This window comes from Echinococcus granulosus (assembly GCF_000524195.1).
Source record: "Echinococcus granulosus chromosome Unknown EG_S00040, whole genome shotgun sequence".
NCBI classification, from domain to species: Eukaryota; Metazoa; Platyhelminthes; class Cestoda; order Cyclophyllidea; family Taeniidae; genus Echinococcus; species Echinococcus granulosus.
In genome coordinates this window covers 593879-613765 of record NW_020170420.1, presented here as the reverse complement: position 1 = coordinate 613765, position 19887 = coordinate 593879, and the positions used below count along the sequence as shown (strand labels likewise).

At 41.8% G+C, this 19887-nt stretch overlaps 2 protein-coding genes across 2 annotated transcripts in view; both read left to right on the top strand. All coding sequences in view use genetic code 11, as the record gives it.

The window, feature by feature from the left end:
* Positions 1–5888: 5888 nt before the first annotated feature.
* On the top strand, positions 5889–7142 carry EGR_05480 (Allatostatin-A receptor; the record flags this gene model as incomplete). Its single annotated transcript, XM_024494729.1, has 1 exon — positions 5889–7142. One exon carries the CDS (start codon positions 5889–5891, stop codon positions 7140–7142), a length of 1254 nt encoding a protein of 417 aa, XP_024350914.1.
* A 2498-nt stretch (positions 7143–9640) lies between these two features.
* EGR_05479 (Cyclin-G-associated kinase) overlaps positions 9641–19887 on the top strand; it is a gene marked incomplete at both ends in the record, with an annotated part of 31470 nt that continues 21223 nt past the window's right edge. The window contains 9 exon segments of the mRNA XM_024494728.1: positions 9641–9777; positions 9791–9866; positions 9897–9956; positions 9997–10111; positions 10131–10456; positions 10599–10688; positions 10863–10998; positions 13550–13708; positions 19478–19769. Of these exon segments, the coding sequence (XP_024350913.1) occupies positions 9641–9777; positions 9791–9866; positions 9897–9956; positions 9997–10111; positions 10131–10456; positions 10599–10688; positions 10863–10998; positions 13550–13708; positions 19478–19769 (1391 nt within the window).

Sequence of the window (19887 nt, the reverse complement as noted above, 5' to 3'; positions counted from 1 at the left end):
TTTACGGGTTTTGCAGGGATTTTGAGTTTCCCTTCCCTTTGCATAACCAAATTGGCTATCGACGTTACAAACACATGGTAATGCAGTCTTTACCACTTTATTGTTGGACGGTTGAAGCAAATTGTGTTTCTAACTGAGCAAATGGATTGAAAACAATAAAACGGGTTTTTTGTGGACTGAGCGTGATCGCATTTTTTGGCTTTGGCAGTATAACTTAATAATAGCAAAACTCCTATTTTAAAAGAGTAAAATGGTCGATTTATCATGGGAACTCTGAGAGAGTGCATATGAGGTGCATTGATGAAGGGAAGTAGATAAGAATAAATAATTATTTGACTTGGAGATTTATATGACAACCCCTGCAACAGTTTGTCTATTAAATAAGTTGTTTAACGGCCATTTACTTGAGGATGCAATATTTCTACTTTACTTCTGACTGCACTACTAAATGCATGGGCTGCCTCCTCCTCGCACCTTTTATCTCCACTTGGCAGCATAGCAGCATTAGGCGGGGCCTACGGTCTTCCAGCGCACATAACAAACACGTTTTTTATAAGGACTATGGGAAGCTAGGACCGAGTCTATTATTACACTGTAGAGTTGCTCTGCACTATCTAACACATGCAGAGCGTTCTGCAATCCTAGAAGTCGCTCATTTAATGTAATAGACCAAAGTGCTTTCTAAATATTACATTTTGGGTTTTAATAAATCATTTTTTAGATTTCTAATCCCTGCCACCTTGGTAAAATCAACAAATATTAACCGATGACAATTGTACCACTCAAGGAAAAGACAGCCCAATCATTTGTGTTGTTTTCAACTTTGAAATCGTCACCATTGTGGTGCAATTAAACAAGTGCTTGGCAGTGATATGACAATCCACATTTAAATGAGTATTCTGCAGTGTTACTTTTAAACATTTTTATGTAGAAAGTAGAATCATTTACCACCTTTCTCCACACTTAATGAGCATTGAACGAGACTGATTTGGTGTATTATGCAGTGCGTCTCCTAGCTAGCCGTATGGTAGGTCTAATTTAGATTGATGGTCTTGGACGGGTGCCTCAACGCAACACTTACTGATGTTAGTACCGCCTCGAGTGTTTGCCACCAGGTGCTCATTACTTTCGACCCCCTAATTATAATTTTTTTTCTTTCAAATATATAAAATGCCACATTCCTCCTACCCCCCTTGGTAAAACCCTTAGAGTAGGGCACAAAGAGCACTTGAATAAGATACTTACTCCTTCTTTATTAAAAATTTAAGGTTATTGCAAAAAAAGCGAGTAGAGATTACTATATCACAAAACGATATGTATGTACTGTGTAAAGTAGTAAAGAACATCCACTAGAAACAAAAGTACCCTAGCATTTGTTGCTTCCATCTCAATTGCATATTTTGATATAGGAATACTATTTTTGCTTTTTTGCATTTGCGCTTTGTCTATTTGTAATAAAGAACTCCATTTCAAACCAGTCAAAACCTCGGATTCACTCAAATTTGGCCTGGAATTGACGCACCTGCAATAGATTTAACGTTTTTTCTTTAACTTTGGCTTTCATACAGTTAAAAAGCAGATTAGGTAGAGGTACTGTTTATTTGACTTGTGTTACATCAATAAACAGCAAACCCAGGCTGTACGGGATCGGATCTCGTTTGCCTCCTGGGAATCGTTAGCGGCCTATCGGTCACTCTTGTTGCTTCAATTTTAGAAGGCACACTTAAACCACCATGTTGTTAATGAAAAAAGACAAAAGGACATCAAGAACTGCGTAGATGTAACTCAAATTTATCGGTATATCGACTCTTTTTGAGGAAAAAGGGGAGGCAGATTTGCCACCTTCCACCCAGACCATCAAAAGGTCACTTCACAAGAACCCAGTCCTTGATATAGGGCCAATATAATTCAATTACTGCTATTTTAAATCATTTCCAAATTTTATTGTGTTTCATCATTTGTTTTTACGCCCCTTAATTTTAATGATTGATAGAATAGCACAAATTCTTGCAATTTTATTGCTTAAAAATTGTCCATTATTGAAGTGCTCGCTTCGTGTACTTTGGAGGTAAAAAAGAGAAAATGTGTGCCATATCAGATTTATCGGGGTAAAAGTACACTATCGAGTACATCATATCAGTCTAATGCAGTACATCTTAACTGCTCACCAAAAGTGTTAAACTGCCACAAAAATGTTAATCATATGTGTAAAAAGTAGAGAGCAGGAGGAATGATGAGTTCGAAGGATATTACTATCGTTATACGTGATTACTTCTGTAGAGAATACTTGGAAAATCCAAAAACACGGGATGTTAACATGTGCCTCAAGTGCGACTCACCCCACCATCGCCTTGACCCCTAATTCAAGCCGTCACTTTGTGAGAGGATTTGATGCTACCGCATTAATCTTTGTGACGTCCACTGCCAACATTGAATGAGTCTTAAGGGACTCTTTTATTAACTTCTGTTATCGAAACGTTATTTTTGTACATTGCTCAAAGTTGATTATCTTTTTGAATAAATGTATGGACTTGTTACAAACGACTTTTACGCACTGTAACGGAAAGTAAAGGGTCTGTGCTGCCAAAATAATGCTGTTTATACCAGTAGTTGAGTGACTGGTAAGTAGAACAATGGATAAGCGACTGCAAAATTTGACTCTTTTGATTACCACTGGGATAATGACCTACCCTAATGATATCCCAAAGCATCGTGCGATTGGTCAACAACTTAACCGTCCCTTCGAACCAATGGGAAATTAGGTGGTACATTGCTAATCGAGTTTAAAGAATGTCACTTAAATGTTGTTGGTAGGCAAGAGGAGCCTAAATTCTCATCGGTAAGCCAACAATTTAATACTACTCTAATCCCTTAAACCATTAAACGAGGTAAAAACGCAGAATATTTGGCTTAATTGCTTGGTAGCTCTAGAAGTTGATGAAAAAAGCAACCAAAGCGGCTTATCTGACATGTAAATAAACTTAGTGTTTTAATTTTGATTTATTCAAACAAAGTGGGATGACCCAAATCTTCGCCTCTCACAATAAATGATTTAGGTTTGTTAAATGCTTCAATTTATCTTTGAATTTTACACATCCTCAATAAAATGCCTATAAAAACACCAATGTTTGAATCGTTTTTAAATCTGTCACTTTCCATATTTTGGGAAATTGACGCTATCTTCTTGCTTAGGCTAGTAGGTTTACTTGTGGCAGGTCTTAGCAGCTGGTTAATAAAATCTACAAAAATCTAAATGTGACATTTTTCTTACTATCTTTGTTGCCTGAATCGGCAGGCCTGAATAAAATGTGCAAATGCGCATATTATCGAGTAACTTCCTCGAAAGCTTCAAGGAGGAAGGCCATGGATGTCTTGACATTTATTGCCTCCAACACGCAAACTTGATGGGTGAAATATGCATCGCCTTATTCACGAACAAGTAGTTTACATTAATTTGCCGACTACTAAAAGCAGTTTATCTCTACTCTTTCCGAGGTCAAATCACGGCAAATATATCTTGTTAAGATGCTTGACAGCGCCTTGTCACCTTTATCGAGAGATCAAACAGAATTAATAAAAAATAGCAGAGTAGTTGTAAATGTTTTGTTTCTTTGCATTTAGTTCTTCCTCTGGTTATGTTAAAAATTCCATTTCTGACGACATCTGATTATTTATAAGCGCCGTCGGTTTGAGCCACAAAAACACGAAAACAACTGAAAGCGATGTCTTTGTAGACACCGTGGCAGTTTTTTATTAATTAATTGTTCTAATTTTTGCAGAAACAACCTCTCTTGCCATAAACCTCGGTGCTTTAACTCGCGCTCTATTCTCATTCTAGTGGGGCAATCATTAAAGGCGGCTTTTTGATTAACTAAATGGATTTAGAGCAGCGATTTCCCAGTAGTCTTACCCTTACATAGCACTGTATAAAAACGTGCGGCACTGTAATAAACCACACGTAAAACTATAAATATTGGATTAGGCCTTGTTTAAGCCTCCAAAATTAACGCGGATATTTCGAAACTTTCTATCGGTCCCTACAAATGGAACATATTTTTTGACTTTTAAGTTTGCTCTTCATGCCGGCTTGCCTATTGTCTCCTCAGCAGGTACACCGAGGTGAATTGACACTAAATTCCAGCTTTGCATCATGGCTTCCGAGCGATGCTGATACCCTTCAGTTCCCCTACACTTCATTGATGTCTGAAAGGTTATTTTGTCTTAAAATACCCCGCCAACAACAAAAAAAGTTAGCATTAGAAATTAGTGAGAAGGAAAATTTGTATTGGTTGTAGAGTGAGGCGACCGTAGGCGTCACCGCGCTGTTGTCGTGATCCCGTGGAATCCTTTGATGTGGCGCAGATCGGCCAGGTCCACAAACCAAGGCCGTAAAATCCAAATGGCACTTTTCAATTCAGAAATTACTAATTTATAATGCGTCCCAATTCCTCTTGCCTGGTGTTAGGAGATGATCAAAACACCCCCGCAGTCTATACTTTTAGTGTCAGGGGAGATGGAGAAAGGAGAGTGTAGTACCTCATCTTTTTCTGGTCGCGCTGTCTGGCAAGCCACCGTTGTCTGGAGATGCAGGCTAGTATTTAAACCTTTACAAAGGGGAATTCTGCCGATTTGACACACTTTAAGGGTTTTCAGACATTGTGGAGAAGTTTATGCCCTCCTTTCGGCAAATCGAGTGGCCAAGAGGTGCAACCTACTGCAATGACTTGTTGCCACTTGTAGGGACTTGTCAAATGCAGGCATTTGCTTATGCCCACGCTCTACGATGCAATGGTCTGTATTAGTCTACTAATTCTCCTTTCTCCTTAATGGGGTGCGCTCATTTCACAAAGCGCAGGCCAAACCCGGCAAATGCGATTCCACCTTGTCGCCTTTACATTCCTAGCTTGATCCACTTCCATAACTGGTGGGAGAAGCCAGTTTTCCGTCAAATATGCTGTTGTCATGTCGCAGGTGTCTTGACAGAACACCGCATCTACAAGGAAGGGTCAAATAAATCCCTCGATAATGACGGTGAATCAAATCAACGAGTTGTGTGTCGCTATTGCCACCTTGAAATACTGACGACTGACGCGTCTGATATGATTTAGTTGATACCCATAAAGTCAGGTGTCAAGGTAAAGTCGCGGTAGGAGCTACTGCAAGGGTTGAGTGCCAACTTTGCTGCTGGAAGCCGGACATTTGAGGTTGACATCTCCGCAACTCCACGCCGATGGGGTTCCTGCCTCACTCCCCTTCCCATCTTCCTTCCCCCAGGTTCCATCATCTTCCTCCCAGTAATGCATATAGTCGTTTCATAGCATTGAAGAATCTTTTAATCATTTGGTTGTTCTTCTTCCAAATTAGAGTCACCTTCTGAGAAGGCGAAACTGGCGACCACTCGGTGTCTCCTGTTGGAGTAGCAAAGTCTTCATGATCATTTCATCAAATTAAATGACTGAAAAAGCTTTTACCAACCACCTTTTTCCTTTCTTTTAATTCAGTTTCTGTTAGACTTTTTTGTTTTAAAAACTGTACGAAAAACTTTCTCAGCATCGGGACGAAAGTTTTTCTCCCCCCCCCCCCGGGAGAACAAAAAAATGATACCTAACCCGCTCTAGTTTTGCCTGCTAAAAGGAGGGGAACAAAACAAATTTCTGTTTATGATGTTGGAGGGCAAAAACAAAACACTTTTTTGAGAATTCAGAACTGGCTAGCTGACTGACAGTTTAACACTGCGCAAATGTGAGTGGGACTGGCGCGGACCATCCCCAGATGGGCCAAGTAAACTCACATCCAACTATCGGGATAAGCTGAGCCAAAAATAACCAACGCTGATCTCTCCTTTGCATTTCCAGATTATAGAGAGGTAAAGAAAAGAAAAAAAAGGAATGACCGAATCAGACGCCTTCAATCTCTCCACCTACCCGGTGTGTGTCGATGTGGATGTGTCCGATCCCATCACCATTCTAACTCGTTACGTAGTTCCCGTCCTCTTTGGCATAGTTGACATCATCGGCTTCTCCGGCAACCTCCTTGTCATCATCGTGATAACAGGCTTCGCGACAATGCGAAATAGCGCCAACATTCTCATTGTCTCCTTGGCTATGGCGGACCTCTCCTTCATTATCTTCTGTGTGCCCTTCACTGCTATGGTCTATGTGACAGGCAATTGGCCCCTACCCGAGATGCTGTGTAAACTCTACCTCTTTACTACCTACTTCTCTGTCTACTGCAGTGTATATACCCTTGTGTTGATGTGTTTGGATCGGTTTCTAGCTGTGGTTTATCCCCTTCAAAGTAGGCTATGGCGAACCACGAGGAATACAGTGATTACCGTCATTATCATGTGGATCATTGTCACCGGTGCAACTCTACCCATTTCCATCACCTCAAGAATTATCTACGCCATTGACATGGACAATGTGACAAGCTGCCAACGACCGATATGTCACAATGGGTGGATATTTGAGGTCACACCTGAGGGGGTTGTCACGGGGATGAATCAGTATCACAGCCGGATATTTTATGGTGTCTTCTTTGCCCTGGGATACGCATTCCCCTTAACTATGATCTGCATCTTCTACAGCATCCTCCTTCGAGAACTCCTTTGTGGACGCGTCTCCAAGATGTCCAAGTCGGTGGAGGCGCATCGAGGCAAACGGAAAGCCACTAAACTAGTCATTGTGGTGGTTATTGTCTTTGCCGCCTGTTGGTTGCCCATTCAGGTGGTTTTTATGATCCAGAACTTTTACAAAGACATTCCAACCATCTCATTTCGATTCTTCCACATCTTGGGAAATATTCTCTCCTATGGTAACAGTTGTGTTAATCCCATTCTATATGCCTTCTTCAGTGACACATTTCGAATGGGATTTGCCTCCCTAATATGTCTGGACAAGTCGAAAATGCGTAATGTCCGTCTGGAGAGCAATGTTGGTCAATCGGAGTTAATGATGAGTGAACAACCCTCCACCAAAAAGTCAGCCATCACCTTACCGGATGACAGCCCTGTGGTGATTACGGCAAGCAGTGATGGCCACAAGAAGCGAGGACCGCCAAAGGAGGTCCTCTTTGTGGAGAGCGTGTGTGTGCATCCCCTGACCCAGTACACCTCAGACATTGCCAACAATCTGGTCAGCTAACTCACCTGTCTTCAAATAATCAGAATGTCTTTTTTCCCTTTTTTAGCACACAAAGGCATACATGCTAACCAGATACTGTGTAAATAGTCGGAACCGCTTCCAATGAAGAACGGAAATTCTTCCTATTAGTCTACCTTTTGTTCATTCGGTGAGGTTAGGTGGGAATTCAAGTCTTGGCCTCCCTTCCTGTTGTCAGCAGGGTCCCCTTGCTGTCAAGTTGGCTTCTAAAACCGCCGCAATGGCATTGGATGGGTTCATCTTTGAAATAATTCCTTGAGGTTGCCTCACAGTTGCTAGTTAACCACCTCGACGAGTGTCAATCCTATTCATTCCGCCAAGAGGAGGGCAAAGTAAACTGCAAGCCATAAATTTTACAATCACTAGGAGTAGGTGACTCCACGAGGAAATGCTTAGCCTGGTTATCTGTAACTGACGATCACGAGGTGTGTACAGTTGGGGCAGGAAGTACATAGTTTGTATCTCCAGTAGGTCATAAATCCAGCAATGATTATTTGTTTAACCGGGACTCAACTGCTACTGATACTGCAGTGTTACCGAGCATTTCTTAGGCGGCCCTTTACAATTCGGTGTCACCTAATGGGTGTTCACACTGGTAAACCGTGACTTCTAATGCGTAAATAATATCGTAGAGGATGATTTAGGGGAGATTTTGCGTACAGGGGATACACGAAACCTTCAGGAGAAGCTTTCATTAGTGTGGCTACTTTTCTGCACAGCCTAGAGATCGTGCTGCTCTTGTTCCCTCCTGATTGGCTCAAAAGGGGTTCAAGGTCACCTCCTGTCTCCATTATTCCTTACTGTCCGACTGGTTGTTTTCTTCGAGTGAACAAGCTGTAGTTACTTTCCTGCTTGCGCACGTCGACAGTGAAGCCATCCTTACTGAGGCTCTGTCGGTTTCGGGACTTGACAGGCCTCCGAGCACACGAGCCTCAAGGTTTAGGAGTGCTCAGCTACTTTCCGAAGATCTGTTAACCCATGTAAATTTTGTGAAAATTTCGGCATTCACATGCATAAATAGGTGGGGGTTTCGCAACTATTTTAGTCCTTTAACTGAAACTGTCTCCTTAGGCCGCAAATCCCCTAGGCTGCACGACTCCATGGCCATACACATAGCCTCCCAGTCTTTGCATTCTAACATAATCATTGAGCATTCTGCTATACCTTGTTAAGGCATCAGCAAAGTTCTAAGACTTGACAGACTAAGAAAATGTTTGTCAAAAATGTAGACTACTCATCACGGAGGGGCCTAGAAAATTGTGCTACTAACGCAGTGCAAATGGAGAGACTTTCCATTTCAACTTCTCATTTTGTCTGAGAAGAGGTCTCAGCAGTACCTGGCTGCGAAGTGGGTTTACAGAAAAGACCCAAAGAACAGAGGAAATGAAGTTAATTTAGGGTGAATGTTGCTGGGCAATCGGTTCATTAAGCTCAGTTTTTAATTTTTGTAAAGATATTTTATTTAAATTTCCTTTTTTGCCATATTTCATCAGAATATGACAAGAAGGTCTTCCATATTGGAAGTGAAATTAAATTTGCTTAGGTTTTTTACTAGAAGTAATTTGTTTAGCGGGTGTTAAGAGATTTTTTTAAATGGCACTGTAAATGACAGGTATTAAGCGAGATGCTGAATGCAGCATCTTGAAGTGCCATTTTGTCTTATTAAGTTCAACAAGGCAGTTTTTTGAGCAAATCGCAATTTGTGCAATGCACCACTACTAAATCTAATCCATATCTGAAAAGAACTACTTCACATGATATTTTCAAATCTTGGCGTTGCATTTTGTCTATGTCGGGAAGCATATAATCCCGCCATTGATACTGCATTCTGCACAAGTGTAATCTTGTATTAAAATTGACGTTCAGTTTCATTTTTATAGCGCCAAACATTGGTTACTTAACGGCGAACGAATGGGGGCTCATGAAAAATCATCGTCGAGTGACCAATACTGGAAAAAGGCACAAAGAAGAATAAAATAAGATAATTCCAGCTAAACTTACCGGTTTATCAGGAATGTGGTCAAAGCGATAAGCGTCTACTGACAAAGGTGCAAATTCTGAAAGAACCTTAGGCTCTTACCTTAGGTCGTCAGTTTCTTGGCGTCATAGGTACCCAAGTCGCTGAGTAGTTCAGGATAAGTTATTCAATGTTGAAAAATTGTGGCTCCTCAAACATACTTGAAAAACACGTAAATATTTAAAAATCGCACTTTGTTTGACTAAATTGTTAGTGGCCCATGTTATCATTGGGATAAACTAATTCCTGTATTTTAAATAGATTTGTAAAAACGGGCGCTTAATAGTATTACGAAAATGCATCAAAGAGCTATAAACCTAGCTTTTGGCTGTTTTAAATGGAAAAACACCTGAATGAAATAAAAAAACGTTTGAATTTAATCATTAAAATGGTTTATTTATGCTCAACGTTAGATGCTTTGACTAAACTACTACCCGCAGAGCTCCTTTTAAGGACTGGGTATATGGAGGATTTTATTAAATCAGCATTTTGCTATTTTGGAGGGCCAAGTCAGGGAGTAAAAGAGCATGAATTGGTAGGCGAGTCAGTTGGAATAGGAAAAACTCACTTTCGGATAAGGCGCGTAATCGCGGAAGGCATGTACCGATATCAGTATGTTACTTTTAGGCGGTTATGCTGTCGTATTTGAGGGCTATGACCCATCTCAAGGAAAGTCGTTTGCTATAAAGGTAGGCCTTTTCTCGTCCTGTCATCTTTAGCGGCTTTTTGCGCAAGACCAGGAAGCCGTTACTGATATTATGAACGAAATTGATATACTGGTATGCTTGTATTAACATTTTTAATCAAGCGGCTGCTCAGAAACGGCTCTCTGGACATCCAAATATTATGAAGTTCTTTGGGGTTGCATGCGCTGGTAAGGAAAGGGGAAAACAAGTCGGGAACGAGTTTCTCATCGTTACGGAACTATGTTCGGGTAGGCAACTCTTTTCGAGGCAAGCATACTCTACTTCTGCCATCTGCTGCGCATTTATTTGAAATGATTTTAGGAGGTCCTCTAAAAGACTATCTGCCTCCTTCTCATCAAGGCAAGCACCTACCTTTGAATATTGTCTTACAAATCCTTGCGCAGACCAGCTGCGCCATACAGCACATGCACAAGCAGTCACCTCCGATAATCCATCGTGATCTGAAAATTGAAAATATTCTCCTCTCAGAATCGTTCACCATAAAATTATGTGATTTCGGCAGTGCCACGACGGAAGCTTTTGCTCCTAGTGTGACGTGGTCGGCTGTTGAACGTGGTCGAGTGCAGGAAAGTGTAAGCACTGGTTTACTGCATTTATCTCTAATGAAGAATGCTATCTTATAAAACCAAGTTTAAGTTTTCTCTAACTTTGGCCTATTGTGCTGTTAAGTCATGCTCCTATCATTTCTACTGTTATTTTTTTGTTGATATTTAGCTGGAGAAGGTTACAACGCCTATGTATAGAGCTCCAGAAATGTTGGATTTATATCTCAACTATCCCATCAACGAAGCTCTGGACATTTGGGTGCGGATTACCTCGTTTCATTCACACATCTTTATTTGTGTAAAATTTACTAATTTTCTCTTTTTCAAATCGGGAATTTGGAATTTGAACATTGCATGCACATTTTGATTTCTCTAATGTACTTATTCTTGAAATTCGATTATACGATCACAAATCCTATGCAATTGTGCTTAGGCTTTCGGATGCATAATGTTCTACCTAGTCTGTGGATATCATCCCTTCGAAGATTCGGCAAAACTGGCCATCTTGAACGCAAATTTCAATCTCCCTCCCTGTGATACCGGCTTTGAACCCTTTCATAACCTGATTCGTGAGTTTCAATCGACTCATTTTGTCGTTTTTATGCCTCCACTATTTCATCATTCGTCTTGTTTGGCTTCAAAAACGCACGTGAATCCCCCTTGCTTCCGTAGTTGATGACTTGCTAGTGGTTACCTGAACGCTTCAGTTATTATCTCGAATAGCGTTGGTTGGGTGTTGGAGTTGGGTTTACACTTATCCAGTACACACTTAAATGAGCTGCTGCAAAAGTAACATTTTCATCCTACTTTCCTTTCTGGGTGAAATTTTCATGCATCTAATACTCTTTGCAGGATCTTGTAAGGAAATTCCTGTTCTCTTTTAGTTGAATCCTCTGTTTGTTGAGGTGAACCTGCGTAGATATGGGTAGTCATATATCGCAAACTTCTTTTGCATGAGTTCAATTGTAAATGGCTTTCAATCAAACTGTCAGAAGTGACCCATTTTCCATTATTTACCTGGGCAGGGTGTGTGCTAGCTATTTTTGCACTTGATCAGACCCAGGCAAAGTACCTCAAAATATTCCTCTTTTAAGAGTCTCGTGGATAGGCTTATCATTATTTTGTGTTCAAGCCTTTATCATGTATTTCTTGACATGTTAGGTGTATTTAAGAATCTTGATGTAGTGTATTCGATGAAACTTCTGGAGCTTGGATTAATGGCTTGCTTCCTGCAAGAATAGACGTATTTTATTGGGGTGGCCTCAGGTCAATATCAATGAATATTTTCCTTTTGGGGTCCAGTGCATATGCCAAAGGAATTGTTAGCTACTCTTAAAATATGACAGGAAATGAAGAGATTTGAATTTTTATAGTTCTGCATGCAAGTCTTTCACTATCTCATATTTAAATCTTCTGTCATTTAGCGATTGGTCAAGAAAACGGAGGTTCTAAATGTTGACAGGAATACGATAACCCAGCAATTTTCTGCATTTGGTGAATTCGCAATTAAACAACCTTAGAAAGCCTCTTAGAATGCTTTATCCATTGAAATAACCACCATTTTGGGTCTCACTTTATCTCTTGCGGTCAGAAACGGAAAGCCTAGCCTTAATCACTACCATTTCTATCCCACGTTTGTTTTCCACCTGTCCATTTCATATATGATCATGTGATTGCGCAATGCCTAGAGAATGTGAATACGGGAGATGCAAAGGGTTCCGACTGTGAGTAAGTTATGCACCTTTAGGAATAGAGCTTTCCTTTCATTGTTTCTCAAGGCGTTTTTTTTGGCACGCCTTCAAGTTTGACTGAAGAATGTCCCTAATTTCAATGGTCTTATAAAAAGGTCTAGCAGTGTACTTGAGTCAGCGTCTTTTGCACAACCTAAGAATCGAGTCATAGTTATCTTGAATCTTTGCCGGTTCAACTCGTTGTGCTCTCCAGGGTCTTGTAAATTGCCGCTCCCTTCTATGTCTTATAAAGTATAGACATGCGTTAATCTCGCAGTACAGTACTATTTATCGTAATCAGCATTTATCCCCTTACCTTGAACCCTCATCTCTTGAAGTGTCGGTTGGACTTGAGAGGTGTGATCCCAGTTTGTCTGTCTAACTCGGTTCCAAATTTGGGGCGGAGAGCTCGGTTCCTGTCAAATTTTTTGGTGTATAGCATTTGAAGGAGGTGGGATGTACAGTAGCAGAACACCGCACCGACTAAAAATCGTTAGGCAATTTGTGGAGGGATGACCATTCACCTTTGATCACGAAGAGTGGAGAGCCATACGTTGCTGCTAACCAAATTGTAGAGAGCGTTGAAGAAGCGGGTTCGCACTTATGCCAACATCTGGGAATGGAATATCGTGGAGGAAGCGACCACGCAAGTAGACAGCGCACTCGAGCACGTTGGGTTAACTTATCCAGTAAAAATTTAGTGTATCACTTTCGTCCCTTCTGTCAATTTCTATAGCTGCTTGACATGAATGACTTCAGAACGGCTAAAATTACAATTCGCTATCTGCAAGATTTTATGTTTTTCCTATAATTTGTTCTCAACTCTATCTGATTTACCGACCGCATTGGCCACCTCGTGTGGAATCTACTTCTATCGCCTAATCAGGACCACGATTTCCGCTTTGAGCAGTTCATTTCAAAGAGCGATTGTGAATTAAAAGCTATCAAAATCAAGAGCTTTGTGTGAATTTGTCTCCATCTTCCCAGAAAATCTGCCTCTATTTGACTAGTGCTATGCGAAGAAAAGAGTCGTTCTTTGAGCACAGCGGTGGAGTCGGCTTGATGGCGATTCCCTCCAACTCTTTTCAATTGCTGTTGTTGCTTTATCCCTTATAATGATACCAAGTCACGCAAGGTTGTTGCTCTCATTTTGTCTTGGCAAATTTGTGAATCTACGTTGGCTAACTGTAGAGATTTGCTAGGCGTCTCCTCAAACATCTCATGTCAAAGCGATTAATTTAGCTGCATGCTTCCACAATTAAGCAAATCGTTGTTTCATTTCCCATATGACACCTTTTCAAAGCACCCCATCTAGGTTCTTTTTCAGCCCCAGTGATTGAGGTTTATTCGCTCCCTCAACTGCCTGCCTTTCTCCCTTTTCTCCACTTAGGCCAAATGTTATTGGTTGATCCGACCCAACGGCCCAGCATAAACTCCATCTACGGTGAGCTCTCCGACCTTGCCACTACCATAAACGTATCTGCTTTCGACTCAATCATCTTCAATGAGGAGGTGAAACGACGATTGCGGAACTGTACGAAGCCAAAAGGTGGGAATTTCCTTACTCCATAATTTGTGGGTTGAATTCTACGCTTAATTATCAGTGCCTTCTCGGTTTTGTTTTATGCTATGATCACTACTGAGTTCGAGCCGCCTTTGGCGTTTAAGTTAGTTGCAAACTTATTACTTTTCAATCCTTGCATGTTTCTGGGTGCTCATTATTTCAAGTGCCACTGGCTCTCAGACTTTGTGATCCAAAAACAATAAAAACAGCTTACTCACGTCAATCTTCAAACGGGTTTCGGGTGTTTGATGCTGTTCTTTAAAACTTATTCAAAATTCTTTGTCTTCTCATCGAGATGAATAAGTAGTGGGAATGGTTTATTTTAATCGCAAATGTACAACCTGTTCTGCATACAATAGGTGTGTTCCCCGAGCTTCTTACTTGTTGAGGATTCGTTAAAGCATTAGATTTGATTAATAGACAAAAATATTAACCCCTAATACCGGTGTAAATTTGAATTCTGGTGATTTTTTTGTCATAAGCACTCATAGTAGTCGGTTATAAAGGCGTGCCGTCTTCATTAAACTGTTATTTCCGCACATATGGGTTCAGTAATTGCGTTTTTCAATTACAAAACTCGTAACAGCTTTGCAGTCTAGAATTTCCTCCATTGTAGTCTTCAACTGTTGGAGTAATTCCTATTGTAATTTGCAGCAATTTGGTACCGATCTCCTGTGAGCTCGGGGCTATCAACGGTTTTGTATGCAATTCTCTGTAAGGAATTGGTAAAAATTAATCTTCCCCCAACTCTCCGTCCAGATCTTGTTTGGAGCAGTTCTCGCCTACTAATTTGTTGTGCAAGTCAGCACTGCCTTCTTGTCTGTGCCATTATTATCATAACTCGCCTCAAGGAGGTAGCGGGACGGTCACTGCCCTCTGTTAAATCGAAATCATATGGACAAAATTTGCTACTTACCACGAAATCATGCCAATCACGTAAGGTGCTAATAAGGAGGATTGTTCAGCGTTGGGAAGGCGGACCAGTCTTGATACTTTCTGATCTTAGCGCCATCATCTTCTGATCTACCTTATAGTGTGGTTCATTCATGCCCAATTATTGATTACTACTTCCCATTCGATGCCGTTTATGAACGAAAACCTTTTTTGGAGGGAAAAAAGCCCTCCAGTGCTTGTCACACCTTCGTCCAGCCTGGCATCACTAATAGGTAATTAGCTGAAATGTGTGATGAAATGAGTCTTGTGCGTTATGTGCATGTACTAGACTTAATACTTGGAGGTGGGATACGCCTGTGACTAGCCGTCCTTCGCTTTAGCAGGTAAAGCAGTGGCCCAACTGATGCATCCTTTTTGGGATCAGGTTAACAGTTGAATGTTAAGGATGTTGCACAAGCAGTACTCTTATTTATCCTGCTCATAGAAAGAAGCTAATGGATTTGTCTAAAGGATATGGCCCTCCTGCTGAATGTTGCCTCTGTCAGTCAAATTCCACCTCCGGGGTTCTCTGTGAATCCGCCGTGTGGGTGATCTGATTTCCCCAGTTAAAGGGACTGGTTAACGAGCAGGCTGAGTGAAACCAGCGTCTTTATTATTAAACTTCACCCGGAAAGACCATATTTCATGAAGCGTGAAATTCATGCCATCAGTTTAATTTTGAAGCCTCTCTGGAGTTGAATGAGGCGATATAGTGCCTCACTACTGTTGAAGGCGTGGAGAAAAAAGTGATCCTACCTCTCACAGCATCTCTGTGGACAAAATTGTGCACTATTTTTCTTCAGAACAGTTAACTGACTAGACGTGTGTGCCTCCTGCTATTGTGCAAGTGCCTGGACGTCTTTTCGATCCTTTCAGCCACGTAGTAGTCCTGAGCTGAGGGCCGAGTGGTGAATAATTGCGGTGAATTGGGGGCCGTGAATACATCTGCCTTTCATTACGAATGGATTGAGAGCAATGTCCTCTGACACTATGGAGGAAGCATGCGAGTCCTGTGATCGTTTCCAAGTATGTTCCATAGTGGGGCCACTACAACAGTGTTGACAGTTCAGGATACCAATGAAGCATTCAATTGGCAAAAGTGTGATACTTTGAAACGCTCATTCTGGAAGTCTGTTTGAATCTTCAAAAGGACCTGAGTTCGAAGTGGCTGATGCTGATGGTGTTGAAGCGAAGGCAGCTGGACTCATCCACCTCCCATTACACGTAAATTATCAGTAACAACGGCGACAATGCTTTGATATTGCCGAAGTAAAATCATTGGACAATCGTACTTCCTTCCGGACAAGAGTACTCATCTGATAACACCTGTGCGCAGCCAAAAAAAGTCTCCCTAGTTCGACCACAATAAAATGTCTTTTCGTCTCGATAGTTTTTTTTTGTAGTCGACAGCCCCCTTTTCATCCCAATTTCACTTGTCTTTTGGCTATCTTAGTGCAAGCGCAACCTCATCAACCATGTTTCCTACTCGTTTTCGTGCCCCGTTAAGGTTTCAAATCGCCTTTTTGTGGTGCTTTCTGGACAAATTATCACAACTTCTTTTCTTCATCTTTTCGAATTCGATGGAAGCGGCTGAAAAAAATCATGGAGTTGGTGGTTAAAGCTCTCATTGGGATCCCTTCTAGACGAAGATGAGTCACGCTAGACTTGAACATTCACTAAACTGGATGAAGCTAGACTGTGAAACTCTCTTTGAAGCCTGCTATTATTTGCGGAGGACAAATACTCTCACTTTTCTGTTGTGTTGGCTAAGGTGTACCGGTTGGAGAGAAGCAGTGGGGGTGAATGCCCACCGAAACGGCTCTGATGGCTCACCCACTAACCGATTTTATTAACCTTCAGAACTCCATCTGGTAAGCGGACTACTGCAGGTTCAGGACGGAATTGCGAGGTAGCTTGAGATTAAGCAACCGTAGTAACTGAACACAGAAGCTTCATTCCTTCTCGTAACCTGAAACTCCACCACATCTTATCAAATGGACTTAGGAGGAAAAAGCTTGTCATTTGGATAGCAAAATTTTGTTGTTGGTATCAAACTTGTTTGATTTTGTGTTGAAAATCAAAGACTGTAGAAAGGTTATGAAAACACTTTATTGACATCTTCGCCATTCTTGCCTCCAGGCCCCTTCCAACGTGACACACGGACTAGTTGTGCGTTCCACTGTTATAAAACTTTTCGTCTTCAGAAGCAAAAAGACGTAGTCTCGTTTTGCCTTGTGGAAATGGGACTCGCTTTCCATTCCCTAGGTCTGGCGGTTTCTGGAGGGTTTTTTTTCGGTTTCCTGCAAGATATTCATGGTCATGAATTTGTCCGAAAGTATAGTCTTTGGGTGATGACGTGGTGTTTGCCCTAGAAGTGTGGGTTGGGTAATGCGTGGACCCCTTTTGGGCCGATCAAAGACGTGTTAGCTCAGTCAACGCTGAGGGGCAAAATCTCGCTTCCCCTCACCTATAAGTCGGTAAACGATCACCTTCCAACAGCACAAAACGGAGACTAGTGTGGACAGTACTAGATAAGGGAAAATGGAAACCTTCAGATACAGGCTTCAACGCAGCTAACATCAAAAGAACTTGTCTCGAAATCGGTCTTTCTTTGCCTTCATGATTTACCTCAGTACACGATTTTGTGTTTATCGGTCAATCACTAACGGTCTAGTTTTTAGCCGGTGTCATTCGGCTGCTTACTGTAACTGTTTGGACAAAATAGTGATCCAGCTTGAGATTAAGCCAGCCTTCTTTCCCTCCTTTAACCAAAGTGGATGCAGTCGTAGCGGCCGAATGTGAAGCCTCTCTTTCTCACCACGTTTACTGGATCTCAAATTCCGCATTACTTGTGCCACTTCACTCTCCTCCAGTGGTGCAAATAGACGGCTACTTGAATGGTTAAACAGCCTTGGTAATAGTTAGTCGGGCAAATAGTGATTACTAAATTACATGTTAATACGTCTCCTTTTGAAGATGAACGAGTTGATGGAGTCATCTGAGCGCCCATTGGACGATTCCATTCATCGGCTATCTACAATGTCTGTAACCCATTGGTTGCGGTACCAATGAGGCGCAAGAAGCCAACAAATTGGACGAATTTTGTGGCACTTCGTGTGTTTGACCTGATGGTGGGGTGAGAAAAAAAATCTTAGTTGTAAGCTCCTTTGTTCTTTTTTATGGTCCAATCGACTGCAGCCACCACCCTTCTGCCTAGATCGATGAAACCATTTGGAGGGCATTAGTCGGTGAACTTCTAACGAACAGTACCTAGACGTTGTACTAAATTCCTCAAGGATACAAAAGCAGCAATGTATTGACGGTTCGCCTCCATGTCATTATCAGCAAGGAGGAGTAACTCCATTAACTAACCCATCGAATCGGCTTGAATTGTAGACACGTCAAATGTAGCTTCCATAACGTCAATTACAACTTTCACTAAGTTCTGCCATAAAGCGCCGCTAGATCGCTCGGTCCTGGCTTCTTCAGACCTTCACTGAAGCAAGCGCCGTTGTAATCCATCAGTACCTCTAACAAGATAGAAGGTTGCAGACGTCACTTTCATAAAGCCTTCCACTAAAAGTCACCTTTGCCTTCCATGTGATCCTTTCCCGCAATCGTAAATACCACTCGTGAAAATGTTGTCGGTGGAACACAGAAGAAGGTGATGCGTCAACATCACTCGTAAGGCAGTCTTCTAGCAAGCAAATTTTTAGGTGCAAGTTTTCACGTTAAGGTTTTTTTTGAAAGAATAAGGCTAGGACTTTTCTCTCCCCTTATTCGGCATTCTTCGTTGCCTCTCGGAGGGGTCAGTGAGTAAACAGTCCTTTGCATTTTACGGGTTAAATTGAAGACAGGATGCGTCAAGGTGATTGTCGTCGGCTTTGTGCATGGCATGTGGCACATATGTGGTTAGCAGCTGACGCCACGACTTTACTTTCCCAGGTGATCTTATAAATGTAAACTTAAAGGAGCTTCTTTTGCACGCCGAAATGCATCTTTTCAAACAGAGAGAGATAGAGAGATCTGACGTAGTAGCTTGGTCTCCAGAACGTGGGCTTTTCCGCATATAATTTGCCGCAGAAAACGAGAGGCAGTCTTCTAGTGATCCAGTGGCATGTGCAATACAAACGTCATTTCTCATCGCAGGCGGCTTAGAAGCCTCCACAACCAGTTTACCTTCCCGGGTGGTTTCATAGAAGCAAACTCCACGATGATACCCATCGGCTTGCTAGTGGGAGAGGCAGTAGGACCTCTAAATCCATTCTACCATGCCAATGGTTTTGTCTGGAAAAAAGCCATAGATTCCGGCTGTTCACTTGTTCCATTAACGCAGCACATAGCGCAAGTGTGTAACACTTTATGCCAGTCAACAGTTTAAAAACCTTCTTTTACAACATTTCAATTGACCCTTGGGAAAAAGGCTAGCAAAAGTTGTGATGGACGTAGCAATTTTATTCCTTGGGATAGTTGGAATCGAAACAAATTTTTAAAGTTGACGGCGAATTTCAGAAAGGAAAAAATCTGTTTAAATTCCGGTCCCCAGTGGATTCTATCACCCTTCATAACTATTCACAGTTGATCGGTTACGCCGGGTGGATTTTTGCCTTAACTAGTTGACGGAATGTTGAGATTAAGTTTCTTTCGGAACAACGCCTTTTGGGTTTCCCAGGATGTGAATATGCTAATTCTATCCCATTTTAACTAGACTTGGCCTCTGTAGCCTTTCGATACCTGCATAAGTGGTCGGTCCTTCTCTGCTTTCATGTACCCAATAGTTGAAGCAGCGGCAAAAAAGGATTGGTAAATTTCTCTTTTCAGATGCTCATGCCGCTACTCCCACCGCTCTTTCCTCCTCTGAGGCGTCGGTTCCTCCTCTTTCACCCTCATGTTCTTCGGGTCGACCTTCAGTTGGACCTGGCATGAATGTCTCTCGCAACACCCGACGCCACTGTGCACCCTCCCCAACCAATGGATCCATTTCTTCCAACGGTTCGGCTGAAGCACCAGAGCGGCCTGCTGGTGGGGTGCTGGGTTTCCTCAAGGGTAGTGCAGGTCACTTGATCAAAAATATTCGAGAGACGTCATCCAAGGTTATGGAAGCGGTGACTGCGTGAGTTAAGCATTTCCCTTTGGGTTCGGATGTTCTGTTCTGTGTCCTTTCTGTATCTGTTTATGACTCCCCAGTTTTCACACCTGACGCCGGTTTCACAAATAGTTTATGTTGACTA